This window comes from Physeter macrocephalus, chromosome 18 (genome assembly GCF_002837175.3).
Source record: "Physeter macrocephalus isolate SW-GA chromosome 18, ASM283717v5, whole genome shotgun sequence".
Lineage (NCBI taxonomy): Eukaryota > Metazoa > Chordata > Mammalia > Artiodactyla > Physeteridae > Physeter > Physeter macrocephalus.
In genome coordinates this window covers 1,066,663-1,094,304 of record NC_041231.1, presented here as the reverse complement: position 1 = coordinate 1,094,304, position 27,642 = coordinate 1,066,663, and the positions used below count along the sequence as shown (strand labels likewise).

The 27,642-nt window shown below is 58.1% G+C and overlaps 1 protein-coding gene across 9 annotated transcripts in view; it reads right to left on the bottom strand.

Moving 5' to 3' along the window:
• ANO1 (anoctamin 1) overlaps nt 1-27,642 on the bottom strand; it is a 91,342-nt gene that overhangs the window by 50,835 nt on the left and 12,865 nt on the right. For 5 of the 9 annotated variants that reach the window (XM_024133135.3, XM_024133138.3, XM_055079483.1 and 2 more), the window contains 8 exons: nt 17,581-17,679; nt 16,679-16,830; nt 15,091-15,145; nt 11,831-11,882; nt 9,723-9,788; nt 9,178-9,233; nt 5,601-5,642; nt 290-354 (listed from right to left, as the gene is read on the bottom strand). In XM_024133135.3, coding sequence (XP_023988903.1) covers nt 290-354; nt 5,601-5,642; nt 9,178-9,233; nt 9,723-9,788; nt 11,831-11,882; nt 15,091-15,145; nt 16,679-16,830; nt 17,581-17,679 — 587 coding nt within the window. The remainder of the gene's footprint in view (nt 1-289; nt 355-5,600; nt 5,643-9,177; nt 9,234-9,722; nt 9,789-11,830; nt 11,883-15,090; nt 15,146-16,678; nt 16,831-17,580; nt 17,680-27,642) is intronic. The other 4 variants (XM_024133137.3, XM_055079484.1, XM_024133139.3 and 1 more) reach the window with 1 other exon arrangement.

The following is a 27,642-nucleotide window of genomic DNA, read 5'->3' as shown; positions in this document are numbered from 1 at the left end:
TTCTTCCTTTCAACGCAGAAAGAAGTCACACCAGATGCCTGGCTGGGTCAAGCCGGCCTGTGAATTTAGGGGGAGACGGTGACTGTGGCAGATGAGAGCCCCTCCTGCGGTGAATGTGAATAAACCGCTATCTAAGGCTCAGCCAGGCTCCCGTCCGGCCGGGAGACCCTGGCTTTCCTGCACAAGCTCTTCAAGTTCAAGCAGGGCCCTCGTGCACTGCACACGCAGCACAGTCGAAACGCACGGGGGCATCTATCCGATCGGGCCTTCTCCCGGCGTCCCCTCTCACCTGACCAGGTCGATGGGCTGGTACTTGTAGAAGACCCCGTAACTCGCCCACTCTTCGTACAGGAGCTGGGAGAGAGGAAGTGGGGAAGGGCTGGGGAAAACGTAACGCGCCCAGGCTGCTCCCCCGAACACACAGCTGCTGGGCCCCCGCTGGACTGAGGTGTCCGCTCACAGCTACGGCATTCGTTCATTCAACAGACACGTACAGAGGGTCAGCCCCGTGCTGGGTACCGTGGTGGACGCCGGGTTCTGAGCTGAGCACAGCAGACACAGCCCTGAGCCCTGGAGCTCCCGTTCTGGTCAGGGAGCCGGACACGAAAAAACGGGTCCAAACTTTCAGCTCTGGTAAGGAAGGGCCCTGAAGAAGCCACGGGTGGTGGCGGGCCCTCCGAGGAGGAATAGGCTTATGTTTTTAGGCGACGGCGGGGATGGGAAAGAAACTTCTGGCATCATTATAGAGTCCTCACGGCTCACCATTTGATCTGGAATTGATCTCAGATGGCCTGCCGCTGTCAGACACCTCACTTTCTTTGTAAAAAGACGGCCCCACCAGGCTTTGCAGCAGAGAAGTACCAGTGGTACGATTTTTAAAAGTCTCACGGGACGCAAAGAGAGCCCGATGTGTGTCTCCTGAGATGGGCTGTCTGATTAACACAGCTTAGTGAAATAAATGACATCTCCACACCCCATCACGCCCCAGGCTTTGGGCAGGATGGCAATGAGCTCGGCGATTGGAAGCCTTGTACGAACGCGTGGGGATAGGGTGTCCTCGGGAAGACGCTGGGTTAGGACTGCTGGTTTTAATAAAGAAATCCCATGCATGTGGGTAATTAATGCCTTACCAACCTTAACTCAAAGCCTACGGTGACACTGTTGGCTGGAGGGGAGCTGGGCCCCAGCTGGGGACCCAGGGCCTCGGCTGCCCATCTCTGCTGGCAGGAAGCAGGCGGGGGACAGCCGTGAGATCTCACCATGGGCCCCAGGTCTCTCCCGTACACTGAAGCTTGGCTCGCACCCTTTTTCCTTTTCTTAATATTTAGACTTAAAAACTTGGGGGTCTCCTATATACAGATGCTGCTGTAGCCCCCCAACACCGCCTTTTATATCATCGCCCCAAATACTCTAGACTATGGACTGAACGGGTCCCCCCAGACTCATAGGTTGAAGCCTTAGCCCCCAACCTGACTGTATTTGGGAGGCTGCGTCTTTCCGGAAGTGATTAAGGTTAAACGAGGTCATGAGAGCAGGGTTCCGACCTGACAGGACTGGTGTCCTTATAAGAAGAGGAAGAGACACCAGAGCTCTCTTTTTTCACGTGCACACACGGAGGAAAGGCCGTGCGAGGACACGGTGAGAAGACGGCCGTCCGCAAGCCAGGAAGAGAGCCTGCACCAGAACCCAACCCTGCCGGCACCTGGATCTGGGACTTCCAGCCTCCAGAGCTGTGAGACATAAATGTCTTCTGTTTAAGTCTGGTACTTTGTCCTAACAGCCTGAGCTAATATTACGTTCTCCCCCGCCGACTTCGAAGATCCAGAGCTGATGGGATGGATTTCTATGCACAAAGATGCCTTCAATTGAGTCTCTGAAAATTAAAAATGTGTAAGAGGCTCACGGGGACGGGGCCAGCTTCCACAGACCAGAGAGTCAGGGGTCCCTAGAAATGACCTTCTAGCAAACTTTTCCACTTCCTCTCTCCTTCTGCGGCTCTGAAAATAATACTCAGGAGAACACAAGTGCTGTGTTTCATCAAAAGTCAGCACACAGGGACAAAATAAGCAGGGAGGAAAAAACAGGGAGGAAAATAACACAGAAAAGCTAAATGCATTCTTAATAAATTATGAGCGAACCTTGCCGTCAACATCCTGGGTGTCGCCTGCTCTGATCCTTGTAAGAGTAGCTTTCTTTAGATTTTAGGTCTCTCTGTAAGTGGCACAAACGGGACGTGTTCAGCACGGTTCCAAGTTCTGAAAGACTTAATGGCAAGTCTGGCTGCGGGTGGGGGAGCCTCTGTAGCTTCTGGGTAAGGAACTGGGATGCCCAGGGCAGGGCCTCCCCCCATCTCAGAGGAGAAGGGGTCCAGGAATTGGAGCCGTGCCGCCCTGCTAGGACGGTGGCCCTGCTGGGTCTGGAGTCGGCGTCCTGGGCAGAGTCCCGAGTGGGTGATCTGAGCCAGGCCTTCCCCCTCTGAGCCCCGCTGGGCATCCAGGGCAAACTCCCTCCCCTCTGAGCTCCATCACCTCCTCGATACTGAAGGAGTCTGTCCTTCCTCCCAGGTCACAGAGTGGACGCAGACGGGCTCATGCTTTGTGAAGTGAAGTGCTGGGGGCTTGTTATGTGCCATCTATCTGATTACGCAGACAAGGAGCCAAAGCCTACGGTTTTACTCTCTAAAGGAGAGGTCTGAGCCAGCAAACTCTGATGAGATCGCGCAGCACCTCTGGAAAAGCAAAGCAGCCGCCACAAGTCACCAACCGGGCGGCTTCCTCCCCTCAGCTGAAATTTACACCATAGACCAGCTCGGGAGCGCGTCAGAGGAAGATCAGGGAGATGGAGGGCGCGGGGAGGGAGGAGGGGAGAGACGCTGGGATGGAAAGAGAGGGAGTGGAGACTGCCGCGGGGGAGGGGAGGCACAGACAGACCCTCTGGAAGGCTTGGCCTCATCTTGCTGGTCACCCTGCTCCCGGGCCTGCCCGCTGGGACTGGCCACAGCAGGCCGGCCACCATCCCCTGAGAGATGTGGCAGATGGGGGCACACTCCAGCTTTCTACGTAAACCACTTTACCTCGGCGGACTTTTCTTCCTGCCAAGAAGAGACCATCAATCACCCTGGAACTGTCAGCAAAAGGAAATCAAGCATCCGATTTCCCGGCTATGGCTGGCGGAACTCTGGGGGCCCCTCAGTCTGTGAGCAGGTGGGAGGTGTCAGGGGCCCTGGGGCAGGTCGGCTGGGCACCGGTGGCTCTGGTCACTGTGACCCTGGAGCCTTCCAGCACCTGGACCTCAGGGGGATGCTGGCTCTCTCCACCGGCATCTCTCCTGCCCAGACCTCCCACCTGGGCCCATGTGGCTGGGCTGGTCCATCCCAGCACTGACGCTGTCCTTAATTACTGTGTATGTGCTCAACCCTTGCTGTCTCCCCCTAGGATGGGGGCACCAGGTTTGTCTGGTCTGTGTCAGCCCCAGCTTCTCAAACAGGGCAGATAACAGGTTTCCGGTAAGTAATTGTTGAATGAATGAATGAATGAATGAATGATGGGCCAGGGCCCCGTGGCTCTCAGTGCAGTACAGGAATGAGGCCACCTCAATCCACACCTGGAGTAACCCTCCCGCCCCCCAGTCCCGGAGGAAGGAGCGCTAGGCCCCGAGGCCCCGAGTGTTTGTGGCCCAAAGATCAGGCCAATAGCTATGGCCTTGCTCAGCCCTGGCCCAGGCCTGCCTCTGCTGAAATCACCCGACTGTGCCCCCGCTTTGCCAGCGCATCACAGGACCAGGGCCTTGGCGCGGCTACGTCCCCCCTTCTGTCCTCGGGCACTTGGGGCTCCTGCCACTGACGGGATGCCGCAGATTTTGTCATTGTGAAAGCAGAATACTCAGAACCAGATCACTTTAGATGCAGCGACCATGGGAGAATGAGTTCTCTGAGTTAGGACACAAACACGTGTCGGGGGCATTTCCGCTTCCTCCCTTCCTTCTCTCCTTCCTTCCAACCACCCACCACTACTCATCCTCCATCCGCCCCTGCACCCCTCCACCCATCCATCCATCCACTCATCCAATACCCCCTGATCATGGACCAGGCTTTGTATTCATTGCTGGGACATAACACTAAGTGAGGAGAGGGGGGTGGAAAGTGGGCTGCATTCCAGGCAGAGAGCTTTTGGGTCTGGATGAACCTGGAGCTGTCTGCTGGGCCGGCACACAACAGTGCCCGGTAAATAGTTCCCGGCTAATAACTGAATGAGACAGTCTCGGCACTGACGTGACCGTCAGCCCAGTCGTCTTTAGACTAGAAAGGCGGCAGTGCGGCTGGAGCTTGGGGACGAGGGTGGGAGATTAGGGCGGAGGGGCCTGGGACCTGGAGGCTAAATGGTCCGAAGAGGGTCTCTGTGGAGGAAGGGCATCAGGCAGTGGCAGAGGGCTGCAGAGGGACGAAAGGGGGCTGGGCTCCGAGGCCAGGCTTGGGGCAGGGCAGGCCCGTGGACGGGATGGAGGAGATCTGCAAGTCACGGGCTCTCAGACGAATGCCAGATGTTACACTAAAAATAACCAAATATGTAATTTTTGTGCTAAATCAGATAGCATCTTCAGCTGGATTCCCGGGCGGGCGGGCGGGCGAGTTGTATCAAGTACCGGAGGCTTAAAAACACATATGGGGGGCTGGAGGAAGGTGGCAACAGAGAGCATTCCACACGCAGAGTCTCCCGGGCCTTGCAATTTGGGACAAGGCCTCCATTGTGAGGCTCTCAGGGACACATCCCCACCCAGCACCTTGGAAGGATCCCTTCTTGGGGAGCAAGAGATGGGACGAAGGGGGGCTGAAAGGAACGCAGAGCCCAGGGAGGGCTGCCCCCTGGGGTGAGGGAGGGCAGGGCTTGCTGGGGCGCTGGGAGAGGCTCATGTGGAGGCAGGGAGGCTGGGATCCGGGTGTGGGCACGCGAGGGGAGGAGAACTGGCTGTGGTGGCGCGGAGGTGGGGTGGGTCCAGGAGCAGAGCTTCCTGAGAGCCTGGGTGGGTGGAATCAGGGAGAACCACTGAAGAATAAAGGATCACTAGGCATTTCCCAAAGTGTGTCTCACGGGACACCAGCTCCATAACTTTCCCATTAAAAAGGGTTCCAGGTCAAGTAAGTTTGAGAAACACTGGCTTGACCACCATCCATCGTGTTCCCCGTGAGCTGCTGGGGTCTGGGGCGCTCCAGGCGGCTGGCCCCGTGGCTCTCAAACTTATTTTCCTGGAAGACAGGCAGGATTAGGCCAAATGTCAGCAAAGAGCCCTGGAGGTTCTGACCGATCCGGTGGGACACGGGTTTTAAGCTGGCCGGGTCAGTGCAGGAAGGAAGGACAGAGGAAGTGCAGATTAGTGCGGGAAAGAGGGGCAGGCGGGGGGCACGTCCCTTCCCTTCACACGCTCGGACAACCTGCCAAGGATGCTTTTGAGAATCAGAGAGGAAAACAGCCCAACTAGGTGAGTTCACCAACCTTCTCGCTCAGATGTGGGGCTGCAGTGCCGTGACCCCCGAGCCCCCGTCCCCCGCTGGCCCCCAGACCCCCAGGCCCCGAGGAGCGGTCTTCCGGCCCTGTAGCACCTACCTTCCTGTCGTTGAACTCCACGTTCTCCCCTTCATAGTCTCCCTGTAAAGACAGAAAGGTGTCTTACTGTCCTGTAACCTTTCCAGACATGCACTCCAGCTGCCCCCGCTACGCAGGTGAGCTAGTCCCAGGACGGAACTTCACATGGTGCGGAAGGGCGCCCAGGCCCCCTCCTCCTAGGATACAAAGTGTCCCGGGAAAGCCCGAAGCGCCCTGCCCTCGACACAGAGACGACGTCCAGGGTGGGAACGCGGTCAAGGTCCTTGGAACTGGTGACACAGAGGAAAGGGGGCTTCAGGGGCTGGAGGGATTGTCAACAGGGTGAACGTGAACCCCACTCTGACAGGAGAGTCCTGGCGTCTCATCCCAGGCCCCAATAGGGTGGTGCCCCCTTCCCTCCCAAGTGTCCCAGGAGGGGCCATGAGTTAGACGATCCCAGTGCATACAGATCGGTGAGCCCAACACTCCCATTCTACAGATGGGAACACCGAGGCTCAGAGGAGAAAACTGAGTTTCCTGGGAGAGACGGCAAAATCCGGTCAGACCTGGGACTTGGATCCAGGTCTCCAAATCCAATGGAAGAGAAGGAGTGTCTAAAGGTCGAGAGCTAGCCCAGTATTCCAACGGGCGACACGGATGACTAGAAGCCTGGCCAACCGGTCCTGAGCGCTGCCGGGCAGATAAAGCTCTGAGGGCTCTGGGAGGTCCGCCTGGAGCCCGCTCCTCTCCCCAGCGCCTTCCGTGACCCCCGCTTCCGGCCCCGCCAGCCCCCTCCAGGCGGGGAGAACTTGACCACCAGGCGGGCACCCGACGCCTGTGGTCTTTGAATGCAGATGCTCTGGGAGCAGTTTAACCAAATTCCCCCGCCCCGAGCCTTCAGGGGCCCTCCCCACCCAACCCAACCTATCCCCTTCCCAGAGCTTTCCCTCTTGTCTAAGACGGCCCCACGATTCCAGCAGCACCTCATTTCTGTAGAGGTCAGGTAGCCGGTGACCTTGAAGGGGGCAGATGCCAACCAGGAAGGAAGCCAAAAAGCCACCCAGCAGCGGCTGAAACGCCAAGTCCTTCTCCGGATTCGAATGCTGGTTATGGAGTAGAAGGCTCTTCCTCTATGTGCAGTCCTAACAGGCTGCTGTCTGGCTGGCAACGCCCCCGGCCCCGGGCCTGACAGATGCTCTTGTTGAATGAATGAATGAGTGAGTGAACGCAGCAAGCCAGGCCCTGGAGAGGGTGGGATGCTCTGGGCCACGCACTGAGACGTGACCTAGGACGGCTCAGGGGTGAGAAGCGTACACGCGCGGGAGGGGCCTGCTGCCTGCCAGAGGCCGAGGTGCAGCCTCGCAGCAGCCGGCATCCTCTGTTTAAGGCATGGGGTCCACAGGGCTGGCTTCAGAAGGATTTATCTCCCCAAATATTTGAACATCAGCTTTGGTGCTTAACGGGGCGTGTGTCCATCAGCTGTACGGAAAATTCATGGATGTAAAATCTCATATTCCCTCGAGATGACCGAGATCCATCATCCCGCTGGAAAGAACCCTGGAAGCAGAGCCAGAGGATCTGGGCTCCACTCCTTGGCTGTGTGCCCGTGGGCAAGTTGCTTGAGCAGCTGCAGCCTCAGTTTCCCCATCTGTAACGTGGGAACAGACCCCACGTGGCGGGGCTTCCCTACTGCTGTGTAAGGGACAAAGATAATGGCGTGCAAGGAGTTTCTAACGTGAGGATCTCGGAGATGCTTTTTGGGGGCTCAGTGGAAGTCTTGTACTCGTCGGTTGTCGGCTGCGAGAATTGATTCCTAAGACAAATGTGGCAGCGAAGCCTGAGAAGAGGGGTGCATCGGCCTCCAGGGGAGGACAGAGTGGTGGTGCAGCCAGGGGTGGAGTAGCCTGCTGTCCACCAGGGCTGGCTTCTGGCCCCAGCTCCTCCACAGGGGCTGTGTGAACGTGGGCGAGTCACTAAAGCTCTCTGAGCCTCCGTGTTTGCACCCGATTAAGTGAGATAAAGCTCCTACTAGACACAGTTCTTTGCATACAGTAGGTGCTCAGAAATGTCGCTCTTTCCCCTTTCCCTTTCAAGACTTAAAGGGATGAATCACACAGGCAGGGAGGCCCTGAAACGTTTCGGCTTCTGTCCCTGACGTCTTCGCAGGAGTGACAGCTCAAAGGCCAAGTAGGGCTGAGCAAACCTGAGTGGCGCAGACGGGGCAGGTGAGCGAGGCGCCTTCTAGGGAGAAGCCGGAAGCGCCAGCCGGGACCTGCGGGGTCTGAGTCCTCCCTCGAGACACTCATCCCGCAACAGGTCAATCACCAAGACAACTCGACTTAACCCCACCCTGCATTTATTGAGCACCTACCAGGTGCAGAGGCTTTCAGGAGATGCATGCATAATGAATGGCGGCCAAACAGTGTTGTCTCTGTGGGACAGGGAGCATGGAGGTCCAGAGAGGAAGGGAGACTCAACGGTGCGGGGAGGCGGGGAGAGGAAGCTCCGCGGGGAGAGGAAGCTCCACGGGGATGTTTTGTTTGCCCCGGGGAGGGGTTGTCCCGGCAGAGGAGGAGGGAAGAGCACCGCAGGCACAGAAGCAACAGCATGAACGGAGGCACAGAGGTGGGAAAACGGCATCAGTTGAGCCCAAATCCTCACAGCGAGCGACGGGGGGCGGCTGAGCATCTTTCCCTCCGAGTCCACGGACCGGGCGGACAGCCCTTTGCTGCCCGGCCCCACCCCCCGTTCGTCCAATGTCTCACCGAAAGCCCTTCTGTTTCTGAATTCCTGCTATAACACCCTCTGCAGCCCTGGCAACTGGGCAGGGCAGGTATTATTCCTGACTTGCAGGTGGGGGCACTGGGGCTCAGAGAGGACAGGGGCTGCCTCTGCTGGTGGCCACAGAGGCGTGAGCGGCCAGGACTAGAACCTGGGTCCCCGGGCCCCCGTGCCTGTCCTCTCTCTCTCCTAGCCTTTGCAGTAACACACATTTGGAACGTTCCAGAGATCCTCTGTCCGGAGCTCCCACACTGCTCAGGCCCCATGGCCCATCCCCAGTGCCCTGCTGAACTCTAGTCCTTGTTTCCATAGAGACAATAAGAAGAGAATCTTCTCTCTCTCTATCCCAAGCCAAGACAACGCGGCCGTGGCCACAGGCTATATTTGTCAGGGGGATACCAGTGGGATTTGCAGATTCGGCTCAGGAAACTGGCCACTTGCTCTGCAGAAATAGATACATCACAGAGCTCTCTGGTCATTCTGCCAGAGCCCGGGCGGGGCGGGGGTAGGGGAGACTGAGCCAGGGCAAGTTCTTGTGGACCAGCTGGCCGTGAAGTTCAGATATGGCCGCGCAGAGTTTCTGCCACAAGTGCCCCTGTCCTGGTGGAATGATTCGGTAAGAATAGATGGCTCTGTGTGTAATTCCGGTCCCCACCTGGGGAACCAGGAAGGGCCGTGAGCGGCTGACATTTACAGGAGCGCCAAAGCAGGAAGCCCCGACCCCAGGATCACGAGCGCTCCCTGGGGGGTGTGGCCCTCGGGGTTTGGAGAATCAAATGACGCACAGAGACGAACTATGTTTGTCAAGGTTACTTACATCGTGCAGTGGGTAGGCTGCCGAGTAAACGCCATTGGCCAGCAGGCTCGTGATGCCTTGAAAACAAAGGCAGAGAGAGCATTACGGACCAGGCCCGTCTCTCCGACGGCTCCGTGTTCAATCAGCGCGGTCGCAGGGCTGTCTCAATCACCGAGAATTTCCTCAAAGCGAGCCACACCTGGTTGCACAGAGCCCGACCACCTTTCTGGGGTTTCCTCCCCGGGTTCGACTAGGAGATGATAAAAACATGCTCTATCGGCAGAATTAGGAAGACGCGGAGGAAACCCCAAGAGGAAGTTACATCTGGGAGGAAGGAGGTACCCCCAAACCTGTGATTCACCAGCTACCCCCGCCTGCTGGAGGGCAAACCTGCAGGTGAGGCAGGGGGACTGTAAGTGGTTAGAAAAGCTGAATCATGAGAAAAATATGGATGGAAAAATTGATGGTGTCAGAAAACACACATACAATTTGGAATTAGATTTTAGGTTGATTGGAAAAGCCAAAGAGGAGGCCTGCGCGCCCCACGCAGGAGCAGAGGCACTTACCGTATTTACCACATTTTCGCCTTTTACTTAAAAGGGCAGAGTCCTTCTTTCTTCCCTCTCCTTGCCCTGTTTATACATCCGGCTATTAGTTACATGCAAAAGGGCCTGAAAGGATCAAAGCTGCATTTGGGGGGCCAAGCTCTCACGCTCACCGTCCAGCAATCCTGGGGAGCAGGGGAACGACGGCCGTGCCCCTTGTTTGCCGCCTCAAGCCCCGCGCTGGGAGCAGGATAAAAATAGCCACACCTGCACCTCCTAGAATCCAGAGGTGTGGCCTTGGGCACCCAGCCCCAGGAGACAGCGTCGTGAGGGGCTAAGGCAGAGCTCGGCCACCCGTGGGTCTGGGGCTTCCCGGAGATCTGATCTTGCGTCGCACACATCCTTGGGGGCCAGTGCCGCCCAGGAGTTTCCACGAAGCCCTGTGCTGGTCACAGAACCCTCTGCCTGGGTGAAGAGGCTTTCTAGGTGGTAAGGGGGTCAGAGTTTTCAGTGGCCTGGCCGGCCCACTCTTGACTACTCTGCTGTGACACTGGTGGGAAAGGCACTCCCTGAAATCCACTTAAAAATAGACCATCTCCTCCGCTAGTGATCTGGAATGGTCAGCGCACCCAGGGACACTTAGAAATCCAAACCGGAGCCAGGTGGGAGCACGTGGCCAAAGCCCCATGAGTGGAAAGTTCAGCTGCAGGAAAAAATGAGCAAGGGGCCGGATTCAGGTTCGCTGGCTCCCACTGTCCCTATAGGATGCTCTCAACACCGTGCTGCCTCTACCCGGAAGCCTCACCCCTCCAACGTCACCTCATCGGAAAGACCTCGGATCACTGGTTCTACGTCCCCCATCACTCCCCATCCCCCTCAACCTGCAAGATTATCTTCTGGTTTACCTTGTCATCTCTCATCTGTTTGCATCCTCCAGAATGGAAACTCCCTGAGGGTAGGGACCTTCCTGGCACAGAGGCTGGTGGGTGACCGAACCCATCAATGGATCTGGAGGTCAGGAGGGCTCTCAGACAAGGCCAGCGTGAAATGGGGTGCAGAGAAGGCCCCTCCATCTCTCTGCTTCGTCACCGGCGCTGGGAACCAGCGCTGCCAGGGAACTGGCCAGAACACACAGCACGGCCCGGGGTGGGGATCTGCTCTAGCTGAGAAGCGCCGGACCCTGGACTCTCTGCAAACCTTCACGGCAACCACACGCGTCTCCACCAGAAGGGACCCTACGGGGACGCTAAAGGGAGACTGAGTTCTGAGATGCATCGCTGGGACTAGACCCACGCTTCTCCCCACCTCTGGTGGCCGGGGCCACCCTGGAGGACCTTGCTCCATCGGGGACAGTTTTCCTGGCCTCCTCTCGACTCCCGAATGTGTGTCCCCCGCCATGACTTAGTACACGGGCTTAGAGATTTCAGGCCCAGAGGGGCTCCACAGGAAGGGGGGAAAGACTGGGAAAAGGCATCACTTTGCCCTGAAACGTTTTGCTTTAGCAAACTCAGCCTGCGGGTGGGCAAGGAACCTGCATGGCGGGGTGGGGGCGGGGTGGGGGGATGGTTCCCTCTGCACGCTCTAATCCAGAAGGTTTGGCACCTGTGGTTGAGGTGTTCTGTAAACCGGTACCCGAGGAGCCCAGCGGGGCCGGTTTTGCGGCAGGTTCCGCCTAAGGGCACACGTCGAGGGGCACCCCCTTCCAGCAAGGCCACGGCCCGGGTGGGGCACCTTCTAGACGGTGTGCGTGTCTGGCTGCTGCTTCAGGCTGCTGCCCCGGCTGGAACCCTACCTACCTCCCCCTGGACTGTGAAGGTCAAGAGAGGGTCAGGACCCCTTGGTCACCCTCCAGTTTCCAGCAGCCAGGACTTACCGCCTCTGCATTGAGAGGCTCCACAGGCCACCGCAGATGCCTCAAGCCAGAGAGGAGGATCCTTTGGTGCTTAAAAGGGCTGTAAAACCGCCCCTTGGTCCCGGAACGGCCCTCCTGCCTGAGACTGTTACACCAGGCTTAAATCAAAACCCTCTAAAAAACCCCAGCCCGGCCACCCGCCTCCCACGGAGAAGATGGAGAGGCAAGATTACACAGCGAGAGGAGCGCTGAGCTCAAGCCCCAAGCACGCCCTTACCCATGCTGTACTTGGCTTTGGTACACGTCGTTCTCTTCAGGATTTCGTAGACCTGTTGTGGAGACAAGGGGGGACCAGAGCTACTCCATCACGGGTCACCAGGAAGGGAGGTGGTGACCGTTTCCAGCGCCAGCCTCCCGCGTCCCCCAAGGATGGGGTCAGGATTTGCGTTCTTGGGGACAAGGTCACCTCGAAGGGCCCACACCGTGCTTGGGCTCAGGAGTACGGGGGTCCTGTGCGCTCTGCTGGTGGGTCTCTGCCCCTTTTGGCTGGGAGGTGAGTTGGAATTCAGAGGTACGAGGACTCCGCTGATAGGACCACTCTCGGGTGTGGCCCTGAATGTTCTAGAAACCTGTGCCCCTTTTACGAACAAAACATTTCACTTCGCCGCCTCAGGAGCCCCGGCTTGGGGGTCTGCCTGCCTGGGTCTGCGTCCTTGTAGCCGTGTGGTCTTGGGCTAACTACCTCGTGCCCCGTGCCTCAGTTTCCCCACCCACAAAACGGGGTGAAAAGAATCGGCCCTGTGCCATAGACGCGTGCGTCAGAGCACTCCAACCCCCCGAGACCTCCCCGAGGTCCCACCCTCCAGTGCCCCCCAGGCCCTGGGCCATCTGACCTTCTCTCCTCCTCTCCGTCCGCCCAGCCCTGTCCCAGCAACCCGGCCTCCTGGCTGCCCCCCTCACTCGCCAACCCTCTCCTGAGGCCACAGGGCCTTCACCCTGGCTGTTTCTTTTGCCAGAAGCGCTTCTCCCCTGAGAGCTAAATGGCTACAGAGCCACCTTAACAAACAGGTCACCGAGCAGCCACCGTCCCTGTTGCTCTGTCTTCTAACTTTGCTCTCTCTCTCTTTTTTTTTTTTTTTGGCCGCCCCACTTGGCTCGGGGGATCTCGGTTCCCCGACCAGGGATGAACATAGGCCCTGGCGGTGAAAGTGCCCAGCCCTAACCACTGGACCGCCAGGGAATTCCCTAACTCTGCTCTCTCGTCCCGGATTACTCCACCCCTGCCATGTGCCTGTTGCCTCCCTCACCTCCCGCCGTCTTGGGCAGACACCAGGTGCTCAGTAACTGACTGATGAATGAATGAATGAATGAATGAATGACCCAGTCAGCTGGCTCTCTCCCCGGCACCTCTTGAATCTAATCGGTGGCCTCATCCTGACCTTGCTGATTCTCCCATAACCACCTCCTCCCTTCCACGTGCAGCCACAGCCCCCCTTCACAACACCCCCGTGATCCCACATCCACCCTCCATCTGCCCTGCCACGACTGGCCACTGGCAGTGATCTTTCTAGGACCTTGCTCCACAACCATCTATGGCTCCCTAGTGCCTACAGGCTGAAAATCCAAGTCCTAAGACCAGCACCTCAGGTCCTTCCCCATTGTTCCTTGCTGATCCCGACTCCTACCCGCCTGCACACTGGGCTGCCCCGATATGCCAGGAGCACAGGGAAGGAGACAGGAGGGTCTGTTATATCTTTGTCTAGAAGGACGTTGGGTCTCCAGACCACAGGGTCCAATTAACCAAGGGCAAAGTTTTGAGTCACCAAAGAGTTTCCCTGGAGCATTGGTGTTTTACAAACAGGCCTTCAGGGTCTCTGGGAGAGAGTGCCCCCAGCCCCAGAGGTAATCGAAGTCATGGATCATTCAGCTAACACTTACTGGCTCGGACAGAATTGCCTTCTGTGACTTGGGGATCACGGTCTGAGCTCAAGTTTAAAGTGGATTCTCCACGAGAGGGGGCCTAGAGCTTCCGTTCACATATGCCCCCCAAACCCAGGCCACCACCCCGACAGCAAGAGTGAATTTACGGGGACTTCCCTGGCGGTCCAGTGGTCAGGACTCCGCACTTCCACTGCCAGGGGCCCGGGTTCGATCCCTGGCCGGGGAACTAAGATCCCACAAGCCACGTGGTGTGGCCAAAAAAATAAAATAAAATAAAACAATAAAGTAAAAAAAGGAGAATGAATTTACGAATCTGCACCCTGCCCTGTGCTTCCAGGAGCATATCCTGGCGGCTCCAGATAATGTACACACTGGGGTGCACATACGTATGGAAACACAGCACGTGCCTCAGTTCCCCCAGCTGGCCATTCCAATTCTCCCCCGTCCCAAAATGACAGAGAAAAAGTGAAACCGTTCGGGCTGGACTGCGTCTGGTTCTCCTGAGCGGTCAGTATCCAAGAGGGAGAACTTACCTCTCCTGGACCACGTGTCAGCCTCGAGCTACACTGGCTGCCGACGTTGTTGCATAAACGAACGAGTTCCTCATTGTTTGTTACAAATTATGAGATTTCATTGCTAATTTCATCAGTAACATGGTCAATAATAAAAACCACAGCAGCGGCTGTGTTCCCGGCGCCGCATCCAGGTTACCCTTGGGGTGGGCGCACGGCTGCCCTTTGAGCAGGACGCCACCTCGTCCCGTTTGCGAGTCGCGAGGCTGGGAGGGGACACAGGGTTGATGGGACCGGGCTCCGTCTGTCCAGGCAGTGGCCTGAGCCCCCCACGCCAAGGCGGCCTACACCGCTCACTGTCCTGTGCCTGGGTGCGTGCCAGTCTCAGGATGAGGCTGTGAGGGGCAGTTCTCTGCTCAAGGTCAAGCGGCCGCCTCCTGCCAGGCCCTGCCCCTCTCCTCGCCAGGCTGGGCTTTCTGGGCCAGGAAGAGAGAGAAGCGGCAGCTTGGCTGCGAGGTTAATGCTTGTTTAGACAGAAGTTGGGTCCCGAGCCGCGTACAGCCCGGCTTGGCTGGCGGACAACTTGGCGGCCGATGGATAAACATTAAACCAATACCTGGAGTAGGGCAGGGCGGCCTGGTCAGATTTCAAGCCACAGTTTGCTCGTCTGGCAAAGCCCTGGAAATCTACCCAAACCCTCTCCCCTTTGCCTACACCACCCCATCACTCCTGCCAGGCCTGCCTGCTCACAAACCCCCAGAGAGATAGGGACGTACAGATGCCACTAAGGCCAAGTGGCAGGGAGGCTGGAGAGGCGTGCTGGGAGCTGCAAAGATGCGGGAACATTTTGAAATAACCCAGCGGGTCTGGAATCCCTCGGCTTCTTCCCCGCTGCCCCACCCTGGCCATCCCCTGCGCCCCTCCCCTCGCAGCCCGCTGGTGTTATTATTCTAATTATTTCTGTCACAGACAGTTAGGGCCCCTTCCTCCCAGAGGAGCTTGGCTGAAATGAGATCATCAAACCCGTTTCCCCGGGGCCCCCTTGCTGGGGAGCTATGGGTTCCCACGAGGGAGCGATACTTACTATCGTGCTCCGGGTTTTGCTGTCGAAAAAGGAATCCTTGTCAGACAGGTCAAATCTGTTGAAAGTGTGGGAACAAAAAGAGCCACAGCTCACTGGAGTCAGCGCTCCCGGTTTCCGAGGCCTTGGGGGACCCCGTCACCCCCATGGGCGGCGACCGTGACATTGACGAAGCTCTGCCCGCACGCCGGGTGTGACCCGACCCTGGGCATTTGGAAGAGTCTGTTCACCCCCTCACCCCTCGGGGAGGCTGGGAGACCCCCGTGGGTGGGAAGTGACCCCAAGGGCAACGGTGGTCAGACCTCCCTGGCCAAGGATCCCTCTTCCTTCCAATGACACCCTCGGGGGCAGATTTTAGTCTCTGCTGCAGCACTCCTGGGGTGATCCCACCATCGGACACTTTACTATTTAAGACAGTCTCCCTATAATTTCCAAATGGTTTCCGTCCTGAGGTCTTGGGCCACGCAGAGATTTCCTAAGGCTTCCTGAAGGCAGAAGGATGTCTCTGGAACACATTCCTCGATGCCCGACACACTCAACGTACAGCCGGGGAGGGCGGCTCGGGGTTGGGGGTGGCCCAGAGCCTGGAGGCGAGCCAAGCCCGGCAAGGCAGGGGCTGCCAAGGGAGGCGGCCCGGGCCCGGGGGGGGTCACGGAAAGAGGGCGTCTCCCTCGAATGCGCGGGGGCCCGGGTCCTGGCGCTGGTGGGAGGAGCTGGGCCGGAGCCACTTCCTTCTCTCTTACGTCCTATCCCCAGGAGGATGGGGAAACAGCGAGGGAAGCATGTGGCCCCGGCCCTGTGACTAATGCCCCGGCCAGGGCGGAAGCCCCAGTTCTGAGCGGAGGCTCTTCGCGTCTCGTGGGACCAGGGGTGTCCAGGAGCCTCCCACCCCCTAGAGCTCGTCATCTTCGCCCCACAGGATTCCCAGATGCCAAGCTTTCTATTCCCACCCCTGTCCTCCTCCGGCTCTGCCCAGGGAGGCCCCACGGAGGCCTTGCAGCTGCCGCTGACCCAGGCGGCTATGCCTCATTGCCCCTCAGGAGCCCGGGAGGAGGGAAGGTTCCAGGATAGGTGCAGCCCTGCCAGGCAACCGCACTGGCTGCGAGTCTCTGGGGCCCCAGGGCTCCAGCTGGGGCTGCTTTTCGGTTCTTGGCTCCCAGAGCTCGGCAGCCTTCGGGAGGTGCAGCTGACCAGACCCAACTCCTCGGGACACATCCCAAGAGGGACAGAGCGGGACAGGGGGAGGGCACCCAGACCACTGCTTTGGGGCTTTGATCCCAGGCCCAGGCCTTCCCTCACATGGGCTCAAGCTAGTTTTCCCAAGTGTCACCCAGCAGGACAAGGCTTGTTGTCCCCTTAATTCCTCAGTTAATAATGACCTTGGAAATTACTTCCAGGGCCTCTTCGGTGCTCAAGAACCGCAAGCTCTTAGGCGAATACGCTCCAGGGGCTGAAATCCCCACTTCATTGGGGGTTGGAGAACTCCCTCTGGCCTCAGAGGACCACGTCCAACACGAGGTGGAATCACACCACACAGCGGGGGGCCCTCGGGAAGGGGTAAGCGGGTGGTGGTGGGGGGGTCCCCACTTACAGGTGCTGCTTCTCCCGGGAGAAGGGATAGGAGAGCCTCTTTGTGGTCTGGGGTCTGTGCTCCGCCACCTTGGGCTGGATGGGGTCCGTGATCTTCTGGAGCACAGAGTTGATCTTTTTCAGGAGGCCACGGGTCTCATTAATGTGATACAGCTGCGGGCGAGGCAGGGAAGGGGGACGCGTGTCATCTGCTGAGCCATGACTCTGGGAATCTGTTCTGAGACGGGCAGGGAACTAGCCCCCCGCCACAGAGACGGCCCGGCCTGGGAACAGGGGGTGGGGATGGGCCACGATGCCCCCTCCACGCCCGCGTTTCCAGATGAGCCTGAAAGCTCAGAGTTTCGGGAGATCCCCGCCAAAAGGGCAATTCTAGTACATTCCACAGAACTTCCCCCAACTTCACTCTTGTTTAAAAAGAGGTAATCCAAAGGATTCTGGCGGATTTGAGACGCTGGGAGCTGACTTGCTCCGGAGAACAGCTTCGTCCCCCTCCTTCTTTCCTCCCCAAGGACAAAAGTAAACCCCGACGCCTCGCTAAGCTCCTCGGACGCACTGGCAGGCTGCTTCCCAGCCTGAAGTTGTCAGAGATTGAGAAGAAAAACCCCAGCAAGCGAGGAAACGGCATTAAAATGAGTCTGATAAATTAGCTGAAATACTGAAAGTAGGAACGGTCAGAGCGGGAAGTTTCGCTGTGTTTGTAGCTACGAGAAGTTCCCGGGCTCCTGTGGCATGTCTGGGGGAGCGGGTTATGCTCTCCGCCCGCGGGACCCGGGAGCCCTCCCGCCCTCCCGGGGGTGGCTGAAGCTCCCCTGGGCTTTCGTATCGACTCAGACCCTCCCGATGACGCTTTCCCGCCGGGCATCCCTGAAACGACCCCTGTGGGGTAGGAGCGCCACCACTCACCTTCTTCGTCGGCATCTTCAGTTTCAAAAACTCAGCCTCTCTGCACAGCACGTTCCAGGGTGCGTGGATTTTTACAAATCCAACCCCGTGGATTTTCGTCTAGAAAGAGGGGAGAGGTCCTTGGTCAGCGTGGGCAGATGTTTGGAGCTGAAAACCATTTTCACCTTCGGGGGCGACTACGGTTTACCGGGCAGCTGCTGCTTCTGCCTGCCGCCTCGTGGCTCCTCTGACGGCGCTTCGAGGCACCGCTAGAATCCCCTCCTTCCAGACGACAGAAGCAAGCTTCGGGGCTGAGAGGGCTCCCCCGGGTCCCACGGGAATGATAAACAGCCGGGAGGGTGCCTGGAGGGAGGTCCCAGATCCCACAGCACCTGGGAAGTTCTCAGAGGGGTAGCCGAGGGGCCCCAGAGCAGCCCGAAGACCTTCCACAGCTGAGAGCCCAGGCCCTTCGACTGAGTGGATGTACTCGGTGTCTCCGGGGCGCCCAAGCAGAGATGAGGAGGTGATGGTGAAGATGGTCCCCTCTGGGCATCTCTGTGGGGTCTGGACCCGGCCACCCTCCGGGTTCCCTGGGTCAGCGCTGCCTTTATCCTAATGTGCGAGGACTCGAGGCAACCCTGCATTCGAGTCCAGCCCCCCCTCCCCCACTAAGCTGCTGGGAACTTGGACGAGTCATTTCTGGTCCAGCGTGTCTGGACGACAGGACTGGGCAGCTGAGGGTCCCTGAGTGCTGCCCCTCCAGGAACTGCACAAGCTAAGAGCTTCGAGAACTGACTCCAACGAGCTCTATGGGAAAGGCAGGACCACTGCCCCCCTTCACGGAGGGGAACACTGAGGCTTGAGAGATTAAGTCACCGCCTAGGTTCCTCAGAAAATTAAAACTAGAGCCACCGTATGATCCAGCCATCCCACCTCTGGGTAGTTATCCAAGGAAATGACATCAGGCTCTGCACCCCCATGTCCACTGCAGCGTTACTCACGACAGCCAAGATACAGAAACAACCTAAGTGTCCTTGGACGGATGAATAGATCAAGAAAGTGTGGTAGACATATGCAGCGCAGTATTATTCACCCATAAAAAAGAAGGAAACCCTGCCATTTGTGACAACATGGATGAACCTGGAGGACATTCTGCTATGTGAAATGGGTCAGAGAGACAAGCATTGCGTGGTATCACTTATATGTAGAATTAAAACAATGCTGAGGGCTTCCCTGGTGGCGCAGTGGTTGAGAGTCCGCCTGCCGATGCAGGGGAACTGGGTTCGTGCCCCGGTCCGGGAGGATCCCACGTGCCGCGGAGCGGCTGGGCCCGTGAGCCGTGGCCGCTGAGCCTGCGCGTCCGGAGCCTGTGCTCCGCAGCGGTAGAGGCCACAGCAGTGAGAGGCCCGCATACCGCAAAAAAAAAAAAAAAAAAAAAAATGCTGATTTCATAGAAACGGTGTAGAGTAGAATGGTGTTTGCCAGGGGCTAGGTGGCGGGATGGGTACAGGTCAGAGGGTACCAGCTTGCAGTTATAAGGTTAAGTTATAAGATTAAGTTTTGAGGACCTAATGAACAGCAGGGTGACTCTAGTTACTAATATGGTATCGCATACTTGAAAGGTGTTGAGAGATCAAAGTGTTCTCAGCGCGCGCGCACACACACACACACACACACAGAGTTAACTGTGTGCGGTGACGGGCGAGTTAATTACCTTGATCTGGGTAACCATTCCACGGTGTCTATGTGCATCAAGTCATCACAGTGTAGACTTAAAATATACACAATTATATTTGTCAATTACTCCTCAATAAAGTTGGGGGTGGAAAGTCGGGGCCTGGCATCTTGCAGCCGGCGGGCGTGGGAACCCGGGTTCACATGCAGGCCATACACACTCTTAATCGTGGGTGAGACCACACACATCCTAACAACTCTCTATTTTTCTGGTTTTCTCTGTTCCCCTTACCTTTCGTGTTTAAGAGACCCTTTATTGAGCGAATAGCATCAAAGCGGCGATGACACGTTTCCCCATCTAAGACGCAGGTAACACCCGCAGACTTCCCAATCACCCTGAGATAACTGGGGTACCCCATTGCAACAAAAAGCAAAGAAACACAACATTCCCCTCAGACAGAGCCGCCCTATGGCAGCGGGGTCCTCAGTCCACCAGACGTCTCAAGGGGACCCCCAGGGGCTTGGAGCCCACGCTGGGCCCCCCGGTTGAGGTGCCACGTCACCTTTCCACAATTCCGGGGGTTCCTGGCAGAAGGGAGCCAGGCCACGGCAGGGGGTGTGTGGCCGGCAGTCGGGACTCAGTGTGGGGCTGACTCGGGTCTGCGCTGGGCTCTGAGCCCCAGGTCCCGTCACCAGCCTCAGAGTGTACACAGCTCATGGGATCACTGCAGGTTTTTGGCAAAAAGCAACGGAGTCAAAGTCACTTGGGACTGATTTTTTTTTTTTTTTTGCGGTACACGGGCCTCTCACCGCTGCGGCCCCTCCCGTCGCGGAGCACAGGCTCCGGACGCGCAGGCTCGGCGGCCATGGCTCACGGGCCCAGCCGCTCCGCGGCACGTGGGATCCTCCCGGACCGGGGCGCGAACCGGCGTCCCCCGCATCGGCAGGTGGACGCGCAACCGCTGCGCCGCCAGGGAAGCCCCTTGGGACTGATTTTTAAGAAAAACTCCTCAGTGGTCCAAACACACTCGTCCGGCGCCCTCCTCGGTCCCCAGTGAGACGTGGGGCTCCTGGTCGTCCACGTGGAGAGCCACAGACGGCTCTGCCCGCACCCTGCCTGGGCAAGGGGACCCTCCCGGACGCCGAGCTCCACGTGGGGCTCCGGCCTCCCCTCGAGAGAAGGGCCACACCTGCTGGGAGAACTCCGGCTCATCTCTCCATCTCTGATGCAGGGGCCCCCAGGCCCCCTACAACCAGAAGAGCGAGGCTCTCCCCGGGGCCTCAGTGTCACCGCACAGGCCTCGTCTATGTGGCCCCAGCAGGCAGGCGAGTCCTGTCCGGAGCCTCCCAGCTCACTGGCCCTGCTGCCCACGTCGGGGCAGTGCAGATGCTCCGCGGGTCCACTGAACGAGCGGATGAAGTCCCCTAACAATGAGGAGGAGGAGGAGGAGGAGGAGGAGGAGGAGGAGGAGGAGGAGACCCACCGGGCGCTCACTACGTGCCAGCGCCTGCTTCAGGCATCTGTGCGTATTAACTCATTTAACCTCACGACAGGCCCGTGGGGGTGATCCTGCCGCTGTCCTCACCTTGGAGCCAAGAGGTTCACACTCTGCAAGTTCACCGTGAGTGTCCAGGGCAGGCTGCAGCCAATGGCCACAGACTGGGCAGCTTTAACAACACAAATTCATTCCCTTCCAGTTCTGGAGCCAGAAGTCTGTGATCAAGGTGTGGGCAGGGCCGCGCTCTCTCCAGAGGCTCCAGGGGAGGGGCCCTCTCGCCTTGCCCAGCCGCCGGGGACCCCAGGCCTTCCTTGGCTTGTGGCCACATCACCCCAACCTCTGTGCCCCTCTGCACAAGGCTTCTCCCCCGTGTGGCTCTGTGTTTCAAGTCTCCCTCTCTTTTCTCTTCCAAAGACACCTGTCATGGGGTTTAGTGTCCACACGAATCCAGGATGATCTGGTGCAGAGATCAGTAACTTACACCTGCCAAGACCCTTCTTCCAAATAAGGTCCATTTGCAGGTTCCAGGAGGACAGCTTTTGGAGCTGCCACTTGGCCCACGATACTCGCCATGAAGCAGCAGGTCAGAGCCCCACAGCGCTTGGTGCAGGGAGCTTATCAAAGTGGCTGGAAGCTTTGCAGAAGCAGGTCCAGGACCAGGGTGCTTGGGCACACGGACCAGACGCGCGGGCTCGAGGCACGCCGGCTGGCGTGAGGCACACCTGCAGGGAGCCTGGAGCCCGACACCACGGCCCAGGGCTGGGGACTCAGCGCGCGGGCTTGGGAACGGACGCGTGGACCAGTGTGGACCAGGGGAGGCAGCCCGGGGGCTCAGGCGAGGGGAACCCACACCTTCCTGCTGCCCTCAAGGGGCAGGTCGGGTGGGCACCGGGGGAGGCCATGGATTGGGCGGCCTGGGTCCCAGTCCTGGCAGGCTGCTGTGTTGTCTCCAGCAAGTGACTCAACCTCTCTGAACCCCCTTCTGCTCCTCTGCAAATCTCTGCGGTACAAGACTCGCTTCACCGCTGGGGGAGTCCCCGATGCTCCTGGCACTTCCGTCCAGCCCCGTGGCTGGGGCTATGGCTTCTCTCCGTGACCTTGAGGCTGCTGAGACCACGCCTGCTGGACTCCTTTGGCTGAGAAGCTTGAAGCCGCCTCCCCAGCTCCAGGAAGCCCCGGGGGCACCATGAAATGACCGAGAAGTGACCATGGACGGCCCCGTGCCGCAGACCCCCTCTTTCCCGTTACGGCCCAAGTTTATTTCTGGGCGCACCGCTCAGCCGCGTGCAGAGACCCAAAACACATTCTTCCGAGTCCGTGGAGAGTTCTCTCGATGGTGGTCAAGGACCAGTGCCCGGGCCGGCCTCCCTGGGAAAACACGCTCCGCTGTTTACGGGAGCAACGGGGTCCCTCCCAGGGAAACATCTGGCAGGACTGGGGAAAGGGGTCGTGGGACCGGTTGGACAAGAACACATATGGGATGTCTTAAACCTTGGTGCCCAGCCTGACAGCAGCCCACCCCTGCAGGAAGAAATCGTGAGATGCCGGGTCCCCTCCCTGAGCCAGATGCCCCGGAGCCGTGGGTTCTGTCCTGACCCTGGTCCCTCCGGTGTGGGGAGGTTGGAGGCCACAGAACTGCCGGGGCCGCGCGCCACGGTGCGGGCGTGGGGAGGGCCAGGCGTCAGGGGCCCGCAGTGGCCTGCCGCCAGATCCTGGGCAAAATCAATCAATAAAATAAATGTCACATCTTAAAGTTGTTGAAGACCTGAGAAGACCCAGAGGAGCAACCAAGACCGTGCCATCCCAGGGGTTTCTACCGATGCAGACACTTGGGCTGCAGGGCGGAGGGAGGTTTCTGCCCCAGGCCCGCCCAAGATGGGGAGTCTAACAGAAGACCCTCCCCCATGGAGCCGGACCCCCATGAGATGACACTTTCAGGTGACCCGGAAAGGGTTCCCTCCTCCAACCCTGGGAATTACAAGGAAGGCCGTCCTGGTGCTGGGCAGGAGAAGGAGGGGATAAGGACCACCCCGAGAAGTCCTGGTCCCAAAGGCCACGGCCCCAGTGGGTCTGGGCACCTCAGCCTGTGACCTTGGCTCAAGGTGGTTCTGTCTATAATGCCCTCAGATGTGACGAATGCAAGCCTTTCTGGACAAAGGCATCTTCCTCCCGGGCTTGGGGAACTCCGCCCCCCCCCCCCCATCGTGGGCTACATAAGGGTGGTGGCCAGTGGGCAAGGGCGCCAGGCCCACCAGGATGGAAGACAACCAGCAGAGTGACCCCCTCAGCCTTGGGATTCGGGGAGGATTAGATGGATAATAAATCAGCTACGCTCACCTTGTTTAAAGAAATAAACCTCAAGACAGAAAGGTTCTGCGAAGGACAGGAAACTATTAAAAAATGACACAGCCAACTTGGAAAAGAACCAAACAGAACTTGCAGAGATTAAAAAAGTGTCATAATGAGAAGTGAAAATTCAACAGACACGTTTGAAGGTACTTGACCTCTCCAAGGAAAGGGAGACACATGGGCGTATAGCAGGGAGACGCCGGTAAGGTATGCAACCCTCCACAACGCCCCTGCTCTCAGGAAGAAAAAACCAACCCTGATCTGTAGCTGCAGCATTTGCCAATTTCCACAGTGTAAATACTCCCGCCATGGCCTATTTCAAGCTTCCAAAGTTGTTAACACCCGGCTGGCAGAATTCCTGATGAGCCAGAAAGAGCTGACTCCGGCACACCACGGGCCTAGAGACACAGGGGGATGTCAGAACTGCAGTCAGAGTGGCAAAGATTTTAGCCCGACTACTTGGGACCTGGGCAGAGCTGCCCTTGGGGAACTTTAAAGACATGACTCTTAAAAAGCGTCCAGAATTTACTTTATAGCACGTATGCTTCCACAAAACCAAGACAGGCCCAAAGGAAGTCAGGTGGGGTGTGTAAAAGCCTCGGCACTCAAGACTCAAGAGACATAAAATCTTTAGGGCCAAAGAAATGAATGCGTAATGGTGGAACTGTGGCGAAATGAGAGCTTCAGGACTAGACAATGGCCCCTAACATCCCACCGTAGGAGAGGCTCACGGCAGAGGCACTAGGCCTGGGGATGGGAGTGGGGGAGCTGAAGACCACATGGTTCAGGGCAAAGAGCGTGACGTTGGGAGCCAGGACCCAGGTTCAAGTGCTGGCCCTGCCCCTGTTGGGCCTGGTGGCCTTGGTCTCCTTGCCCCGCCTCTCAGAGCCTCAGTTCCTTCCCTCTGTAAAGGGATCTGAGCCCTGTGCCACATGGCAGGTTAGGGCGCCCACACCTGGTGGGGTGGGGTTTGCTTCCAAACCGACAAGTCCCTGAGAATGTCCTGTGGCGCCTTTGTCCTTATACGTGCAGACGTCGGGATTAGACCTCAGGTTCCTCAAAGTCAAGGACCCCCACCTCAACGCCCAGCCTGCGAGGAGGGACCGCTCCTCTGTGCTTTTGTCACCAAGGTTATCCGAGCCCGAGACGCCCCAGAAACCACTCACATGCCTGCAAAGCCTCAGCTGGAAACTGCTGGAAACATGTCCTCCTGCCTGTCCCATGACCACCCCTCCAGCAGGAAGGACGTGTCATCGCCTCCATTCTACAGATGGGAAAACTGAGGTCCACAGCGGGGGAGCCACTTGCCTGAGGCTGCTCTGCCAGGAAGTGGCTGAGCAGGGTCTGGACCTGCACACGTGGCCCTCACAGGGGCCAGGCGGGGTCTGAGCCTCACTGGGAGCTCAGATATACTCACCACCTGACGGCGCATCCCAAAGCTTGCTGTGGAAGCAGCACCCATCCTCCTGCAGTCAGTTCCTCACTTGCTTTTCAAAAGCAACATCCACAAAGATGGGAAACAGATGTCACGACGGCCCACACCAGCTTCGGGTAGGAACACGGAGAAACAACAGCCCACCAGCCCCGGGGCGAGGAGAGGAGCCCCGAAGAGCAGCATGAAAGCAAACTGATTTTACAGGGTTCGCGTGTCCACGGCCTTAACAATTCTGCCAAGGCTGGGGTCAAGTTCAACTTCAGGGCAGTGCGGGCCTCGGTCACCCCCAGCACACAGCCGGCATTTTAGTGTGTGGCCTTCCTGGCAGTGGCCAAGGGACATAAATAACGTCCCAGCTTTGAGGCCGGACCTGAAAAATGCTGATGGATTTCAGTTGCAAGGAAACGTGTTGGCCACAAGCTGCTCTCGTCCGTTTACTGGGAACCCTGGAGGCTGACCCCACTGCCGTTGGGGGGTAGGGTGGGAGGAGGGTCTCCTTGAGAAGGAAGGCCTGGGCCGCCTGTCTCCACGACCTTTTCCTCCCTCACTTCCTATCACGTGTGTCGTCCCAGGGGGTCTCTGACGTGACACCCCTCTTGGACCCTCATGCGTGAAACCGACTTTGGGGGCCGTCCTCTGGATCAGGCGCCAGACCCCAACTTGACACCCAGGGCCCCTCTCTTGCAGGGAAGCAGTGTTCACATTGGGCTCCTCTGAGCCGGCGGTGCCCGGGGGCGGGTGGGAGAAGTGGGGAACCTATGGTTAGAGCCTGTCGGCCAGGCTCAATCTCTATCCATCCTATAATGAGGGTTACGAGCACGTATCTTCCAGACCCATCACTTCCCTCTCCACGGTTCTTGGCCCAGCGTACCCAGTACGGGGGTCTCTGTCTGGGGCTACCTCTGGGGCTCTGAACAGTGGATCAGGGGCTTGCGTGGGTGCTGGGGGCCCCTTCCCTGGGATGTTTCTGAGGGCTCCTGGGGAACAGGCTTGCGGTCTCCTCACACCTCCAAGGATGGTCCAGGGTCGGCCGCTTCATACGCCCTGGGAGCAGGTTAGAAGCGCAGTGTGAAAGCACGCAGACCTGCCGAGTCAGAGCCTGCATCGTGGCAGGACCCCACGGGGTTCCCGTGCACGTCCCGGGCCCTGCACCGAGGCAGCCAGGCCGAGGCTTTGTCCCCCGCAGACCACCTGCCCTGCTCTGCCCTCCAACCACGAGCCATGCCTCCCCCACCCACTGCTGTACCTCTAGGGGTCCTGCATGAGCCACCCCACTCCTGGGATAACACCCCTGTGCAGAGTCTCAGCTCTGTAGCGCGGTGAATGGCACCCCCCAAAAGAGACGTCCACATCCTAACTCCCCGTATCTGTGAATGGGACCTTATTCGGAAATGGGGTCTTTGCAGATGTAATCAGGTTAAGATAGGGTCATACTGGATTAGGGTGGGCCTTAAGCAGAATGACTGGTGTCCTTATGAGAAGAGGAGAGACGTACAGAGGAGGAGGCCACGTGAAGACGAGGCACAGGTTGGAGGACGCGGCCACAAGCCCAGGAACACCCGGAGCCCCCAGAAGCTGGAAGAGGCGAGAGGAAGGCTCCCCTAGAGGCTTGGGAGGGAGCACGGCCCTGCTGACACCTTGACTTTGGACTTCTGGCTTCCAGAACCGGGAGGGAATCAACTTGCGTTGTTTTAAGCCCCCCCAAGTTTTGGTCATTGGTTCCGGCAGCCCCAGGACACTCACTGTTCTGTGTCCCTAAGGACCGCCCCCCCACCGTGCCCTCAGCCAGGCCCGTCTTCCACTGGTCATCACGGGATGTCTTCACAACAATAAACCTCCTGACTCGGGAGAAAGGCTCGCACGGCACACAGGGGCCCCATCCGTGTGGGGCTCGTGGCCCACGCCGCCCGGGAGCGGCTCAGTCTCACACACCCGCTGGCCCCTGGGGGAGCAAAGGCAGGTCACACGCCTCTGTGCAGCTGGTGACTTCCACGTGCCGCCTGGTCATAGCCGGGCCAGCAGAGAGCTGAGGAGGGGTTCCCAGGTGCTCAGGAGGCCTTATTTAACTGCCTCCCCCTTTTCTCTCGCTCTCACTTTCGTTTTGCTCTCCACGCCCACCCCTCCACCCCCATCCAGCCTTTAAAGCAGCCTCTCAATGTTGGCTCGCCGGGGATATTGGCGACGTCGGGGGACATTTCTGGTTGCGTTTAGGGATGCTGCAAAATACTGAACGCCGGCAGTGCCAAGGCTGAGAAATTCTGCTTTAAAGCAACGATTCTTCGTCTTTCGGGCGTCATTGTTTGAGTATCTGATGGATTCCACGGATTTTTTTCTCCCCAGGAAAGTGCACAAAAGTCCCTAAATTTTGCTTCGAAGTGGGTAAGATTGTGCGATTGGGCTCTCTCTCTGAGGCTATCTTGTTCCCCAAGCTGCAAACCCTTCCACTCCTTGTAATCAGAGCACACCCCGGGAATGAGTCATGAGCCGGGCATCTCTCTGCTAATCTCACTGGCAGGAGACCGTATACACCCGCAGACTGCACGCACCCCGCCGGTCGGCCCCTGAATAGATTCTGGTCTCAGGTGAGCAGGTGAAAGCAACAGGCTGCAGCGAACGAAGGTCCTTTCAACAGCCTCGGGGCCTAGTTCACCTCAGAGGGAAGCTTGGGATTGCAAGGGCCCATGGGAAACTCGGTTATGATCTGAAAGACTACAGCAGGAAGATGGTTCACACTCAACTCCAGCTGCTTTGAAACCTTGAACTGTCTAGTTTATGCCACAGTAATATCTTCATTTAAAAAAGACCCAATCTGCATGAAGAACCTAGGGACAAGATGGGAATAAAGACACAGACTTACTAGAGAATGGACTTGAGGACGTGGGGAGGGGGAAGGGTAAGCTGGGACGAAGTGAGAGAGTGGCATGGACATATATACACTACCAAACGTAAAATAGACAGCTAGTGGGAAGCAGCCGCATAGCACAGGGAGATCAGCTCGGTGGTTTGTGACCACCGAGAGGGGTGGGATACGGAGGGTGGGAGGGAGGGAGACGCAAGAGGGAAGCGATATGGGAACATATGTATATGTATAACTGATTCACTTTGTTATAAAGCAGAAACTAACAC